Source organism: Triturus cristatus, chromosome 6 (assembly GCF_964204655.1).
Source record: "Triturus cristatus chromosome 6, aTriCri1.1, whole genome shotgun sequence".
In the NCBI taxonomy this organism is placed as follows: domain Eukaryota; kingdom Metazoa; phylum Chordata; class Amphibia; order Caudata; family Salamandridae; genus Triturus; species Triturus cristatus.
In genome coordinates this window covers 595,857,363-595,874,083 of record NC_140589.1, presented here as the reverse complement: position 1 = coordinate 595,874,083, position 16,721 = coordinate 595,857,363, and the positions used below count along the sequence as shown (strand labels likewise).

Here is a 16,721-nt window from a genome sequence, read left to right as displayed (position 1 = left end):
GTTTTTTTCCATGCAGGTGACAGTGCCTATGCAGTGCGCGACTTCATCCTGACCCCATACCTGGATCCTGCAAATGCAAGTGAGAGGAGCTACAACAGGGCACACAGATCTACACGCTGTGTCATTGAGCGAACCTTCGGAATCCTGAAGAGCCGCTTCAGATGCCTGCATAAGAGTGGAGGCGCACTGCAATACAGCCCTGAGACCTGCTGTAAAATTGTGTCAAGCTGTGCAATGCTACATAACATGGCAATGAGGAAAGGCACCACAATTGATGTGACCGATACAGACACATCGGATGACGAGCGCCCTGCTCCCCCTGCCAGACCAGCACCAGGAGTTGGGGCAGCTGCTGGACGCCAGAGATGGACTGAGATCACACGAAACTATTTTTAGGTGAGTATTGAGGAAATGAGACTACAAAGCCTGATGATGTGTCAAGTGTTTAATCACACTTCACATGAAAGAAATTGTAATTGTCCCCAGCACATGTTGTACACACAGTGCAGAGAAGGCACAAGAAATAGGGCAAACAGCCTTTTGCGGGTTAATGCACCCGTGTTGCAGTCAGTGTCCCCGCAGATGATCACCTCCGTCGGTGCCGTCCAGGGTGAGTGCCCCCCATGGTGCGCCCTTGGCCTGCTACCTGTCTGCCACTGCGGCGTCTTTCACCTGGCAAGGTTGGAGTGATGCTGCTGCGACTCGATGTGTCCTCACTCTCAGCAGAGGCCATTAGTGCGCTGCCACCAGCATTGGCTGTCTGCAGCTGTTCCACAGCAGTGGTCACCTGCGCCAGCCCTCGTGCTATGTCCTGGCAGCAATGTGCCATGTCCACCTGCATGGTTACGCTTCTGCGTGTGAGTGCGCTGGTGGTGGTGCAGAGGCGGTTGACTGCCTTAGTATAATTGTGTAGCCGTGCATTGGCACGTCGTCCAGCCCTGTCATTGGCAGCTTGGGTGTCCCTCAAAGTGGCACAGAGCTCTTGTATTGCCGCTACCATGTGTCGATTGTCCTGATGTATGCGGCCTAGCTGGCGATTAATTGACCGCATTGCCTTGCTTTGCAGGCGCTGTTCCTGCAGCATGCACTGTTCCAAGCCGGAGAACACGGTGCCCTCTCCTTCTGTTGCAGTGCTGCTCCTGGGCCTTGACCTGGAAATGGCCTGTTCCCTTTGCCTTGGTGTTGGTGCGTCATGACGGGGCATGTCTGTCACACCCTGACTCCCCTCCATCCTGTCGGTGTCATCGCCTGTTGCTGGGACTTCGTCCTCGAATGGAGGCAGTGGGGGCACATGTGCGCGCTTCCTGCGCTGAATTGGCTGCTGCTCTGTCTCATCGCTGGAGTCCGCAGGGTCTGCAGGCTCCTCTCCCTCTGCGCTGTCTTCTTGTGGCATGCCGTGTGCTGTGGATGTAAAGGGGACTTTATGAGTTTGTGTTACTGTCTGCATGTGGCACTCAATAAAGTTACAAATCTTTGACGGCTAACCTCTGACACATTTCTATTCAATGATCCCCAAAACACATATGTTGCATTTAATTGTGATGGTGTCATGGACACACAGTCAGACACAGTACTACGAGTCCCATGATGCATTGCTGGGTGTGCTGTAAGACCTGGGCTGGATTGGCATGTTGGGAGTTTACTATGCGCATTTGGGGGAGTGTGCAAGGGATGGGGAGGTGTGCAGGGTGATTTGGCATGCATCTTACCTTGTCTGCTGGATGAGGGGTCGGAGCTGTCTATTGCAGCCACACCACCAACGCTCTCAGGCAGGAGGGTAGACTCCACGAGCTCCTCATGGGGGGTTGGCTGCTCTGCAGTGGATGGTCCTCCTCTAGTCTGATTGGCATCCTTGAGTCTGGCTGCCACCCTCTCCTTGGACCTCTGGCGCATGTCATACCACCGCTTGCGCAGCTCCTCGATGGTGCGTGTGGTGACTCCAACAGCATTCACCTTGCTCTGTATTTCCAGCCAGATTTTCCTCTTCCTGGCCTCTGGGACTTTGAGTGCCTTCTTCCCAAACAGGAGCTCATGGCTGCAGACCATCTCCTCAATGAGGACCTCCTGCTCCTTTTCTGAAAATTTGTGTTTTCTCTTTCTTTTTTCTGCATCTTTGCCCTGCTGGTTTTGTTTGGGATCCATTGCTGGTTGCTGTCTCCAGGAAAGCCTCCTCACACTCCACAAGCAGCCTCTGGGTGTGGCTCAGGTGAGCAGGTGCAGGCAATCAGTACAGTTTCCTGTTTGTGATGTCATCAGCCTGCACCAGGCTTGCAGATTCCCGTTTTTGCGATTTCTTATTTAGCGAATTTCGCTATTAAGAAATCGCAATACGGGATTCTGCGAATTATTTGCGAGATTTAAGGAATCACAAATGATTAGCGATTTATTTTATACATCCCGTTTAGCGAATCTGATTTTGCGAATCGCAAAACCTCGCAAATTGGGATTCGCTAAAGGGGAGTTTGATACATATGCCCCTTAGTGAAAGGCGGAAAGGCAAGATATGAGTGACTGGAATAAGTGAAGTTGAAATTAGAATTTAGGAAATAAGGTGAGGGTACAGGATTAAGGAGTGAAGAGAGGGATTAAGAAGGGCAAGAAGGAGGAAAGGAGGTAATGAAGAAAGATAGGGCGGTAGAGAGGAAGATAGGCAGATGGGACAGTGGAAGTACATAGGAAGGAAGAGTTTGAGGGAAGGAGGAATCGAGGAAGAGGGAAGAGATGGTTGGAGTAATGAAGAGTGGGAAAAGGAAGGAGGGTTAGGAACGAAGGAAGGTAAGCAAGGTAGGAAGGAAGGAAAGTAGTAAGAGGGATTAAAGAGGCCAATAAGGAAGAGTGGAACGAGGGAATAAGGAAGAGAGAGAAAAAGGAAGGAGGGGTGGGTCTCAACGAATGATATAGGGAGGATGGTGGAAGAAATGTTGAAAGAGAGTAAAAGAAGGTAGGAAATTAGGGTGGGTTTGAGGGAAGGAGATCAACAAATGTACATGATTGGTACCTGTTTAATCGGGTTAAGCTGCCAACCATAAAAGGAGAATGTTATACTATATGATAGAAATGAGAAGATTGTTCATGAGTACTGACCATACCTATAGTTTATAGATGATGGTGAGAATTTCTTTTGTCTTCATGCTGTTTGTAGAGGTGGTGGAGTTGCTTGGTAGATAGGGGACAATTGTTGGGGATTCCAAGGACATTGTGTTTGGTATATTGGTGAATGTTTTGGTTGTGTGTTTGGCTCAGCCTGCACTAGAGAGCGCATGTTTACAAATGTATAAAGCGGGAAGTTAACCAGAGGGTATTGAAACGCTATGTATGAGCAGCAGTTACATATTTACACAAGGACACAGTGCTGTTTTTACTTACAGTGTCTCCGACCCCACTGAATGTGCCCCACCACTCAGCCAAACTCCTCCTCACACATTCAAGAAAATTACAGAAACAGAGCCAGAGGTGTAGCCCTCTTGTACACCACTCCTAAAACATGGGTGTAATGGCCTCACACCACATCAGAGCACTGCATGTATCTATTGTAATTAGCAGAATGTATTACTAAGTAACATCGGTTTTGTAAATATTGCTTAGCAGAAACCTTATTGAGCATTATTAGGCGAAGTAATAGCTTGCTCGCACCTTTTAACTTACACACGCCGCTGCCATGGTGCTGAAAGTTAAACACCAGAAAGACACTCTCACTTTAACTTACTTTCCTTTGAAGTAGCTGGGGGTGGCGCAGAACTTCAGGGTCCGAGGCAAATACATGTTTGTGAATCAGAAAGGACTGGGTCAGCGACAAACTGCTGACTACTGGGGGCAGATCTGATTGCCAACAAATGTGGCGTCAGGCGATAGGAGGCCTCCTTCGTTAATTAGGGAGGTGAGTGGTGGTCACATAAGTTGCAGGCAGGTATGAAGAAGGAAGTAGGGGGGTGAGCTTGAAACAATACAGGGCAAAAAGGTTTGGGGTGGGGCTTTACAAGTGCTGGCATGCCCAAGCAGTGAGGTATGCATCTGATCACAATTGGGTCAAAGGAACGAAGGGGCAGGTCTGCAGGTTTATGGGGGCAGGCCAAAGGTCAATGCAAGAACAGCAACACCCTCGTGTATCAAAGGATGTATGTTTGCGGTGTTACTGTGGAGAGGCAGACAGTGGAAGAGGAGCGTGGCGAAGGAACCCCAGGCTGCAATATGGCTGCGAGGCACAATTCTGTGAATCGAACATACACTGCGTGGATCCTAGCCCAAAATCTGGCTGTCGGCCCAACTTGATTTTCCCTTGCACAATGAAGTTAGGGAAAATATTGCCTAATTGTGGGAGATGTAGCCCAATATGTCAACCTTGCTGCAAAATGGGCACGAGGCGCGGAGGGGGGAGGAGAGATGGGGGTGTGTGGAGGTCTCGGAGCACGGGTGTGCGGGCTGGGGGAGGGGGAGCACAGGGAGAAGGGAGGAAACATGCTGTGGGAGCCTGAGCTTTCCCGTGGTCGGTTGTTTGAAAAGCACAGAAAGCAATGTATATTATTGCTAGCTGGACAGCAGAGCAGAAGTCTGCACAAGCTCTGCAACATGGAAAATCGGACTCCATAAAGTTCGAACGGAGTTACGAGATACGCTGATACTGTCCATTAATCATATAGCAGCATTGCGTGGAAGTGCGCGTAGTGTGTATTAACTGAGCTTGTAGGGTCCATCACAGGCATAGAAGCTGTCTTGACACTGCCCCATTACATGGATAGGAGGCCTCCTGAGAAATGTTGTTAAAGCCATTAGTAGTGCAGCAGCCACGGTGTGGGGTCTTGGTACTAGCAACAGTATAGTATAGTAGCCCTGCTGAAAACAGATGGCATGGTGCATGACGAATACAGCATCCCCGGTTAGAAGCATTTAAAAATTAATACTGCAACAATAATAATTAATATTGCAGCAGTCCTGCTGATAAGTGCTAGTGATGTGCATTTCAACACTGAAGGATAGCCGGGGAATAGGAAGAGAGGGCGGGGGTAGGGCAAGGGCGACACAGCACTTAGGGGTCAGCAGCCCTGAGAGGTTTCTTAAGTCCATGCGTGAGTTTTTTTTTTATTCTGTGACCTGAAATTTTGTTTTATCTACTATAGAACATGACTACAAGTCCCACAATTGAAAAGAGCTGGGCTGGCGAAGCACATCACGCATGGACCTGGGAACCTTGGTGGCTGTGGTCGGGCATGGAACAAGACTTACTCCTCGAAGTCCGCCTCAGTGAAGGGCACATCCTCAATAAGCACCGCCGAGTGGACATTGAAGAAGATGCCCAGGAGGACCTGTGAGGAGAGAAGACAACGTTAGGGGCAGTGATGCCAGGGACGAGGATCTGGAGATAGTGAAACCTCTGCAGGAAAACAAAGACTAACCCCCAAACACAGACCGAGCAATGCCCACAAAACGTGCGTAGCCTTCCAAGCAGTATTGTTAACTTTAATAAAGGAGCAAAAAAAGGAGATGGAGAGGGCAGAGCGAGTGAGTGGTCAAGACATGTGGGTGGGAGAGAGGCACGCGCACGCGCGCTTAGGAGAGCAGTCTTCACTTTTCAAGCACTGCACTCATGCTTGTGGCACCTCCTGCAAGGTGGATGCCGCCACAAGCACGAGTGCAGTGCTTGAAAAAGTGAAGAGCGACGGCTAAAGGCCCTCCTACCGAGCGCATGTGTGCTGCGTAGGCGAGACCTAAAAACAACAAAGCCCCATTGACAAGCAAATGGTCTTTTAAAGACCTGTGAAGTACTCGGGGTGCGGCTGTGTGTGTGCCGGGAAGCTGTCTCAGCCTGGGCTGACACACACGCCGGGGGGGGGGTGGAAAGGGGGGGGTGAAGCCCTTTGAGCTCAATGGGCGTTGTGCACCTGCCAATTGCAAATTATCCCCGTTCCGTCCCGGCCCCCCAGTCATGGGCACTGCAGAGGGCAAGGCAGAACTTTGATATGTAGTGCATTTGCATGCTACACAAGACTGACAGCCAGCCCTGTAGTTGGGAGATGGACGGCGGGTAAGTAGGGTGGCCATGCGGGCAAGTAACTCGCCATCTCAGATGGTCCAGCTTTTGAGCAGGGGGGGCGGCGTCCACCCTGTAAGATAAGTGGGGCGGCGCCATCCACCCGTGTGGTCCCCCGACTCGTGCCCTGGCTACAGCCCCGGAGACCACTTGTGGCAGGCCGCTGCCCACGCCACAACTTTCGCACCCAGAGGCGCCTACCTCTGCCGCTTGGGGCCAAGAGTGGGCTTGTCTGTGCCCGTCTGAAGCTGTGCGAGGCTGGACGCTCTTCCTGGCCCCACTTTGGCATCCTTTCAAGAAACTGCAGCAGTCAGGTGAGAAGCTAACTAATCCTTCATTATGGGGAAGCAGAGGAACGAAGGGGGTTGTGCTGCTTCCCACCCCTCAGTGTCCATCGACTCAATGCTAGACAGAGTAGTAGGGATTGTTGCCAATGAGACTGAATTAACCGAGCAACGGCTGTCACTTGACTAGGGGGCTTTACCAACGTTATTTGGGTCAGGGGGAAAAGCAGCTACTGTTGTCTCAGCTGAGGAAGAAATATTATAGCCTAACACCTTGCCCCATATAAATAAAAGCTGAAATCTTACTTCAAGCGCTAGCAACAATTTCGACTCGCCTAGTTGCATAGCAGTACATGCAGACCCCTCCATCCCAATAAATACATAGACAAAATGGAAAGGAGCCCTCAATAAACAGCCGGGTGATAAAAGAGAACAGCCTGCCGATAAAAGAGAACAGCCTGCCGGAGCTGTGATTAATAACAGCCAACAGCTCTCATGGGCACAGTCTTCACAGCCTGCTAAAACGCCGCATCCCCAATTACAACCACAGATCGCATCTGATACTAATAAGTCAAATAGCTCACTTCAGACAGCTCACCAGCCGAAACTCTATCGTATGAAGTCCTCTGTAGCGGATTCAGCAATATTTTGGATGAAAACAGCTACCTTTGTAACTATTGGTGAACTTGGAGAGGAACCTGGACTTTGCTTGCTGCCCTTCCATAGTGCTAGATGCCAGATAAGACAAGGGCTGTGCAACCTGTGTTATTTCCTTTGACATTTCTCATGGGTACCCTTATCTAGTAATATAGCACCGCAAAGAATTTACCACTTCAACCAAGGTGACAACATTCACAACATTCAGAACAAACAACAGAGACTGGATTTACTCACATGTCAAAATCCTGAAAGGAATGGTAGAATAACTGCCACCAAATCCCTGCGGAAAGAATCTGCCCCTGGCAGTACCCGCACCACATGCAGGACAAGATCTAGAGCTCATCCAAGCTGCAGTAACGCAGCTCACCCAACAGAAGCTAGCGAGGCCGCGTTAAGCTAAGATACTTTGGATCTCCCACCGGCAGCCCGCCCCTATGGTGGGTTTGCGCTGGCGTATCACCATTGAGGGCTGCCCAAAGAGAAACTTGGGAGGAATTGCGAAATAAATGTGTTGACGGGCTTACCAAACATAAAGGTTTTAATCCTGCCCATAGTAACAATATATTGATGGTACTGAGGGTGAGGTGGGTTGGACGCTCTCATAAAAGCATTGAAGGCGATTGTATTGTGGTTAACTTAGAAGGCCTTCTATTGCATGCAATTTATTAAAACAACATGAGGATGTGAACGGTCTTGACACCAACATCTGCTGCCTCCCCTTGGGTTATTTTTACAAACCATTGCCATTGAGGTTTCGTACCCCACCCTCTTACCCTATACAAGGGAATAAGCTTCCTACCCAAGAGTGTTGAGATGGGCTGAATTGACTTAGGTTTACCTTCCCTGGCAGGCCCAGTTTGGTACCTAAAAAGCAAAGACCTTAGAGCTAGCCATGCAGGTCGCGCCCGGGCCAAATGTAACAGGAAACCCAAATGATCGCACATTAAAAATCCTGAGTTGGAACGTAACCGGGTTACAATCTAAGCTGACATAGCCTGGCTGGCTTTCTTTTATTAGCCAGTATGATATATTAATGTTCCAGGAGGCCTGGTTGAGGAGTGATGTTAAAGGGCTTTGTATGCTGTTACAATCCTGCATTTCATCCAAGGTCCGGCAGTGCATTAGGGGGGCTGGCAACGTGGGTGAATATCAAAGCAGGAGGCAGTGTGAAGGCCCTAGAGATTGATGATGCCAACCACCTGACAGTAAGGTATAAAAGAGGCCTGACATTACATTGAATTAATTTTTATTATAATGATTTTAGTACTGTGCCCAATAGCAAATTGTTCACCTTATTTGAGTACAGATCCACCCTTCGGAAAACCGTAAGTGACAGTTGACAGTCTGCGGGTTCTTGCTAAGGAGTGATTTTAATGAAAGACTTTGTCCAATAATCCCCCCTCCACCACATGTAAGGGATCTTAACCCTAACTTTATTTATGGCTCTTATGAATTAAACAGTTCCGACAAGAGGGGGTAAGTTGGCACCCCATGACTTAATAAACGTTAAGGACATTGCATAGAATGGTATCGAATCATTCCCTATATTTAGGGGTCGAGGCCAAAATCCCATAATAGATTATATCTTCATATCTTCTAACCTTGAAGATTTTCTGTCATATGGCAAAGTGATCCAATCTATTTACAGTGACCACAACTCCATTGAAGTGTCCCTCATCAATCATGGCCCCAAAACCCTCATATAATATGGAGATCGGTGCCTGCCATCTCAACCCTTCATCTGACGGACTAATATTAAAACGGAGAGCCGTAGAACCAGAGCAACTATTTCGTAAAGTGACCAATGAACGTTTTTCCCTGGTGCAGGCACGCCTTACTGAGGATGATATCGCTAGCCCTGCAGCTACCGCTTTTGTTAATCTCTGTGATAAAATCAAAAAAGAGCTCATGGTCCCAACAAACTCCTCGCCTGTTAGGCCTAGATGGTTCAACTGGGAGTGTTCTGCTGCTAGTTGTCAGCTACGACGGGCACTTAAGGCGTCTACAAAGAGCCCCCAATTCATGGCGGAATCTCGCAAGCAGTACAAGCGGGTTATTGCAGCCAGGAAGGCAGAACTACTAAATCTTCAATTAACACTCTTTAGTTACAGTGGTAAGTAATAAGAACAGTAAAACCTTTTTGGTCCTCTGTAAAAGAGATGAAGCAGGCCCACCAAAAAGAGACAAAGAGTAGCTGCAACATGAAAAGCCAGGACTGGCAGCCACATTTCTAGTGTATACGCCCTGGAATGCCCTGATAGCAATAATTTGCCTGATCGAATTTTTGCTTCAGTACAATTATCTCTGGAAGAAGTAGAGGTGGCACTGCGTCAGAGTGTTGGCGCTAAGGCCCAAGGCCCTGACCAGATTCCTATAGATCTCTTAAAATATAACCCCAGCTTCTGGTCACCCTTATTACTGAACATTTTTAACAGTCTTGCTCTTGCCACTTCACCTCACACACGGTCAACCTCTGTAATTGTGCCTATTTTTAAAAAGGGGGATCGTTCTCAGCTAATTTCTTACAGGCCAATATCACTAATTGATGCTAATGTAAAAATCTTAGGTAGGGTCTTATACAAATGTGTAAGGGAAATGGGCTAAAGAGAAGTCAATACTTTACTCCAATCAGTATGTCTTTAGATCTAAGGTTAGCACAGTGGAGCAGTGCCTTAACCGCAATTTGTTAATAGAGAAATATACCATAGCCCAAGATTCTCCAATGTACCTAGCCTTTATGGGCCTGTCCACTGCATTTGACAGTGTAATTCATTCAAAGCTGTGGTCTATTTTAAAATCTCTTGGATTGGATGAAGCACTAGTCCACTTTCTGGCATTTTTGCACAGGGGCACGAAAGCAAGAATAAGAATTAACACTCAGGGGGAAGTATCTGGAGATGTAGACATCCTGAGAGGCTTCAGACAAGGATGTGTTTTAGCCCCACTTTTATTTATTTTACATATAAATGACCTTCACCCTTTTTTTACTCACCACCACTTCCAATGTCCTCAAGATAAATGATTCTTTTATACCAGCATTATTATATGTTGCCGACGCAGTGTTGATGGCCCGCGCTTCATCAGCTAGTCAATGGGTTTTAAATTTTATGGCACTATTAGATTTGCACACAAATTTTATTAAATCTTTTATTATGTCATGCGGCCCATAAAAGCATAATCTGGCACCCTTAAAAGTGGGTGAATCGACTATAAATGCACAGGCACTTTTCCCAATTGTGGTATGGTTTTTGCTGAAAATGGTTCATGGAAAGTCCAACTAGCATATAGCGAGAACACATTTTCCAGATCTATCAGTTCATTACTCAGTTTATCCCACCCCAGAAAGTGGGGAGCCCTAGTTTCTTTACTGAAGATTTTTAAAATACAATGCCTCCCAATTGCTACTTATGGGACCAAAGTCTGGTATCTTGATAAATGCCACCAAATCCAACTGGAAGAGAATAGATTTTGTAGGAAAATTTTAGGGCGCCGATTTTAAGTTCAGACTTTGTAAGTCACAGTGAACTGAACATCCCTTACGTTGTGGACTACATTAGCATCCGCCCACTGTTTTTATGGCTTGCAATTTGGAACAATATGGAAGGATTTCTCACAAGAGACATAAAAGATTATCTTTCTTGAGATAAAGGCAGAAACATACCTTGGCTGGCGAATATAGAATCCCGCATGCATAAGATAGGTTGTCAACTACTGTTCAAGAACTTAGGCGGCCCACATACTATCACTAAAAAACAGTTACAGAGCGCCTGGTTTAAATTTACGCATGCGGAGAGACTGTAGATGGAGTCCGGCAAGCCAAGAGTGACAGCTTATTTGAATATAAACTCCAACAGGCACGCCTTAATTCAAAGGTATTTGACAAGTCAGATGGGGCATTGGGAGCGTTGTTCCATTTTAGGGAAGGCACGATTAAATATCTCTTAGGCTTCCCACTAGGTTTTCAAGCTAATTTAAACTCCCGTCCATGTCTGTGGAATGGGAGGTCAGGCCAATCAATGTTACATTTTTACTGTTTTGTGACTTTTATTCATTGTATACTAAAAGTATTTTGTTACCATTCATTAACCCCTTCGCTGCGGCGCGAATTCCGCCGCAGCGCTGGGGGGGGTTTGGGGGGTTTGCGGCGCCGCTATGCTCATGGCGGAACCACGCCGTCATGAGTCACGGGCGAGCTGTGCTCATGACGGCGTGGTTCCGTCATGACTCCACCCACTGCGCTAATCGCCCGCACAGGCGGGGAATTAGCGCCGCGTGGGAGGAGCGGCCGCCAATGGCCGCAGCATGACGGAACCACTCCGTCATGAGCACACGGCGCCCGTGGCTCATGACGGAGTGGTTCCGTCAAGGGCATGCAAGGGGTTAAGAGACAGTGCATTACTGACTTTAGAGAAGCTTACAACACTCTGCTCCAGTTGAACAATGAGGCATGTATCCTTCATGTCAGACTGTTTCTGAAAATTGCTGTGCAGGCTCGGAACACGACTGCTTTTTAGGTTTAGCGGTAAAATGATATGGTGATCCCACAGATTCCATAACCATGGAATGATATGACTCAAAGTGTATAAATGTTTTTGAATATTTATTTATTTTTATGTATGTACTTTTATGGTCACTTTTGTAACCAAATAAAGATTTCAAACTAAACTGTACAGTACTTAGTATGTGCTCCTGTCGAAAGAAGAGTAAGTGAAGCCAGCTCGAGATGCCAATTAGAAGGCAGCGCATAAGAATGACAGTGAAGTCCACAAATAGTAAGCCATGGGCGGACTCCAAGACCTTTGTAGAAAACAATCTCTCTCGCAAGCAAGGCCACATGAGCTAGTACATGCACGCTTGCATGCACGACCTAAAAACTGATCACATACCAGTTTCTGTCTAGTTGGATTGTCAAGTGTGTGAAATTATCAGAAACCAAAGAAAGCTGTTTAGAGGACTCTCAGAGCCCATTCTACTGGAGTCAATGCCACTTCGGCGCTGCGTTCTTTTGTATTATTCTCTCACCTGAGATTTATCGAACAGCAGTTTGGATGTAGGTTCACTCTTGTATGTACACATTACTGCATTAATTCTGACATGAGGTTGGTCAGCTTTTCCTCAGAATTTTTTGGGGGATAAATAGCTTCAAATTCTCACCTTCCTCCTTGGGTTGGGGTACTGCTATAAAGTCTATTCTTATATTTTAAGTGCGTTTTATTGGTGCACACGTGCCACCTGAATTGTGCTTTAAGTGCTTTCTGAAACTAGACTCTCATTTCCATTCTGGGATCCTCATTGGCTGGAGTCAAATTGGTCTGTTATTGTATTTGGTCATGTTTCATTATTTAGGTGCAACTCATATTTGTAAGAGGCTGGCACAGTTCACATAAAGTGCTGTCTAGTGATGGGAGGGTTGAAGTACACATGCACAATGTCCCTGTGATACCCTACTCCTCATTTTCTCATTATGACCAACCTGGAATGTTTTTTTCTTCAGGAAATCTAAGTCACACGTCTCCGACAGGTGCTCCACTTGATATTGTCTGCTGCTTGTCATGACTTCTAGATTCTGATTGGAAGAAGGGTATACTTTTCTTAATTTTTGTTACTTACATTTCCATCTCTGCAGACAAAAGTTGGTGACAGCATTTAAGTAGTAGGGTGTACATCTTTTTACCTGCATTCCCGTAGGGACTCTCCCTGGTCCTTGTAATGAATGTAGTATGTTAGGAATGGCCCCCTGTTTCTAATGACTGCATGTGACATGTATGAGTGTGTTTGGCGCATAAGAGGTGGTGTTTCCATGCTTGGGATCCTCCCATATGTATACCTCCTGTAGCATTGTAATGCTGCTATCTCTCCTTTTCCAGTCTCCCCTTCTTTCTTTCTTCTCACAAAAGAAATCATTGTATAGCCAAGTGCTTGTATCTGGTTTTGAATTCACAGGTACGTAGAAAGGGTCTTTGTGCTCATCTATCCTGGGACAAGCTAGTACCAGCAGGCCACCTATGTCTTGGGACAGATAACAAGGTGGCAAAAGTCATGGGCAGAGACTGCACACCTACAAACAAGACAACCTAGCTGTCCATCCCTTCCATTCTGTTGGATGAAGGAAATTTCTGATGAATACTTTGAACCACAGATTCCTCACCTTTAGAGTAACCTGTCAGCAGACTGGATCCAGAGAATCAGTGTTGCTGTGTGGCTGCGTGTTGATTCTGTACTGCTCTGGAAATATAGGCATCACTCCTGGGCGGCTGACAGCAGTTGCTTTCTTTCTGTGCCCTTCACTCCCAAATTTGTGAGTTGTCCAACGACATCAAAATTTACCTCAAAAACTTTGCCATGGAAAATGTCTCTCTCAAAATTGACAGGATTCAAACCTTGCCATGTCTGTAGGAAGCAGGTCTTGTTTAATGGACCCTCACAACATGTGTCTTTAACGTTGCTGGGTACGCAAAGTTTTGCGTACCCAGGAGTGCACCAGAGCTAGATCTGAATAAGGTCTCTAGTCTAGTCTACATAAATCTCCAGACACTGAGATGGGCTCTCCACATGGGCCACCAATGGAAGAAAGTGCCTGTTCCATTGTAGTTGTGCAAAGGGCTGCAGAAGTGCCAGATTTACAATTGCCCACTGTTGAAACTAAGGTACAGTTGTTAACAGATTCTTCAACTAGGTTCTACCTCCTCTCAACCACTATTGTCATTCAGCAAAGTCCTCATGGGCCCTCTCATAGCCACCTGGTCTAAGCCATCCTTGAGCCCCCCGGTCAGTGGACCTGTAGCCAGACGACATGGACAGGCTCCCGGTGGTCCCGAGAGATATATATATATTTTAACAAAGCATCCTATGCCTGAAAGCCATCCACAAGTAAAGTAACTCCTAATGCCTTTCTCGACAGTCCTCTTGATAGAGGGCCTTATTTAGAGTTTGGCAAATGGGAAACTCTATCACAAATGTGATGGATGTTCTGCACACAGTATTACAAGTACGTTATAGCCAGTCGGCAGTTGAAATACATCAAATTGGATATCCCCTCCATTTTGACGGAGTATCTGATCTGCCAAATTCTAATTCATGTTTAGAGAAATGAAACATATTGATGCCTTCAGAAATAGAATTTTCTGTTCAGCTAGTTTAGACTTAAGATCCTAGAACACCCTGTGCCTTCTGGGTAAGTACACCCATGCATTATGGAACATGGCGAGCAAGATCATGATGGCCATCCCCGAAGACCTCAGACCCTTGCTGGCTCAAACAATACATAATGGCCAAGTTGAGGTAATGTCTATCTTGCATGCTGGCTTGGACACCACAGACTGTGTTTGCATAACTATTGGCACCAGTGTAGTAATTAGAAGGCACACCCAGAAGAGACTGAGCGAGTTTTCAGGAGATGTTCATGTTTCTTTGATGGACATGCCCTTTGATGGCTTCAGATTGTTTGTAGAAAAAGCTGATTCGACAATTTAAGGTCATTGAAGCTGCAGCACAATTCATGGGACCCCTGTCTCCCGCCAAACAGTTCACCAATGGTACAAATCTAGTGGTTATTCCAGAGGGCTAGCATACAGACAATGCTATTGCTCCCAAACTCTGCAGCAACAGCAGACCTAGTCCTTTTAGAGTACAGTTTGTGACAGCCAAGGCCAATCACACCAGCAGGGAAAGTTCTACTTTTACTCTTTCTTCTTTGCTGCAGTGGCTGCTAAGCCACTCAAGCTTGCCCTCAGGGATCCATACTCAGGCAGTAGAGGGAAGGATACAATTTTCCTCCAGGATTGGAGATCAATCACTTTGAACAGAGAGGTCTTGCAATTCATTCAAGGGGGCTTTGCCCTACCTTTCATTTCCTTCCTGTCCAATTTTCTCCCCACATCACACTGACTTTCAGTGGACCATTGTGCAATCCTCCTGCAAGCAGTGAATGAACCTTCTATTGGCCAAGGGTTCCATTAAGTCGGATTCGGAGAAAGAAGAGGGGTGTTGCTCATACTACGTCCTCTTATCGAAGAATGATGGTGGTCAGAGACCTTTACTGGACCTCTGCCCAGTGATTGCCTTTTTGAGAAAAGATCAATTCAAAAGGCTCACCTTGTCTCAGAGTCCTGCCGTGGACCCAGGAGACTGGATGGTGTCCTTGGACATGCAAAGCGTGTATTTTCACCTACCTGCCTGCAGTGCGATAGATGTTATCGACGGTGCATGGTTATGTTGGAACACATCCAATTTGTTCTGCTTCCCTTCAGACTTACTTCGGCCCCTTGAGGATCCATGAAAATGATGGTTGGGTCACTGCCCAACATTGGTGGTTGGGGATAAAAGTGTTCACTTACCGTGACGAGTGGCTGCTCAAGGTGAGCTTGCTGCCATCAGTTGTAGAGTGTAACTGCAACAAAAGATAGACGGAATGCTGAATGATTCAAACATTCTCCCCCAGTCAAGAGATCTGGGTTAAATCCATTGTTCTTTTTCCCACTATGCCACCCCAGTTTGGACCCAGCCATGTGCAAACCAGTCTTGACCCCAAATTGAATATTCGCACGTGCAGGCAAGCCGTGATACGCTGGTTGGAAGGTTCCTCTATAATCTTGGCCTGCTGGGGAGTAAAATACCTGGCAGAAGTAAGGAAACTTTTACGGCAAGCTAATCTGGAGGAAAACAAAGAAGTATGATCAATGCCGGCATGGGCCTAGCTGATTCATTTATGTAACAAACGGACTGAATGTAAATCTCATTAAGAGACAATTTAATTAGCAGGACCTCAGAAGTTTGCTTTTATAACACATTTTACACTTTACTGTATAATTGCACTGTTTTCCAGGAACCTGCTATTTTAATCAGGGCTTTCTTATCTTCCAGCTTGTTGTTTTTAAAACACTGATCCTAAGGTCGAAAGCACTATTATGGTATTAGCAATGAAAAAGATGTATTCAGTAAATGTCTCTATAACGCATTCATAACATATATGCCGATGCTTTAGCACCTGCACTTTAGCTAATAATCAAAGGGATCCCATTAATGTTGCTTGGTTTTAATTGTGTATGTAAAGACATATTTTTATTTTTTGGGAAATTTGTAAAGATTTTAATTAATCATATACAATAAACTATGACTATGACAGTCTTGACCCTGTGCCTCATGGGAACAGTCCAGACCGAACTGCCAAGCCAGGTCCTACCTGGAGTGGAAACAAGCATCCTGGGACCGGTTTCAGGGTATGTCACCCTTTATCAGCCAGGCTAGCTTGAATCCAGTGGCACAGAGAGAAAGGGATCCACGTCTGGGCATACCCACCCCAATTAAGGCGAAAAGTGTAACTGCAACAAAAGATATACGGAAAGCTGAAGACCACCTCCAGATGACTGCCAAACTCCTGCCATTTTGAGGTTTTCCATCAAAGATCTGAGGTCCAACCCCTGCCTCACACAGAGGAATCTCTTCACTGGGATTTTGCTAGACATAGTGGCGTTCAAGGCCTTTTCACAACCACAGATGTTAGAATAAAAATTATGCTTCTATATTGTTTTACGTAAGTTAGCATTTGCAGCTCCATTTTGTGTACGGGTGCCATTTTGTATCATGATCAAACTAATTCTCTGCCATTTCCGAGAAACGGCCTTCTCTAGGTTATGTTTCTTCGGAGCTGAGTTCTGCCACACTAATGAATTCCCTGTTCTTATTAGCGCATACCTTTCCTTTAGATGTAAGCCTTCTCCCACTTGTCTAGTGGCGGACACAGGTGGAATGGC

At 46.4% G+C, this 16,721-nt stretch overlaps 1 protein-coding gene across 1 annotated transcript in view; it reads right to left on the bottom strand.

Moving 5' to 3' along the window:
• Positions 1-470: 470 nt before the first annotated feature.
• LOC146817547 (uncharacterized) overlaps positions 471-16,721 on the bottom strand; it is a 39,871-nt gene continuing 23,620 nt past the window's right edge. Inside the window, exon 3 of the mRNA XM_085609211.1 lies at positions 471-1,401. Coding sequence (XP_085465337.1) covers positions 587-1,393 — 807 coding nt within the window. The 5' untranslated portion in view covers positions 1,394-1,401 and the 3' untranslated portion in view covers positions 471-586. The remainder of the gene's footprint in view (positions 1,402-16,721) is intronic.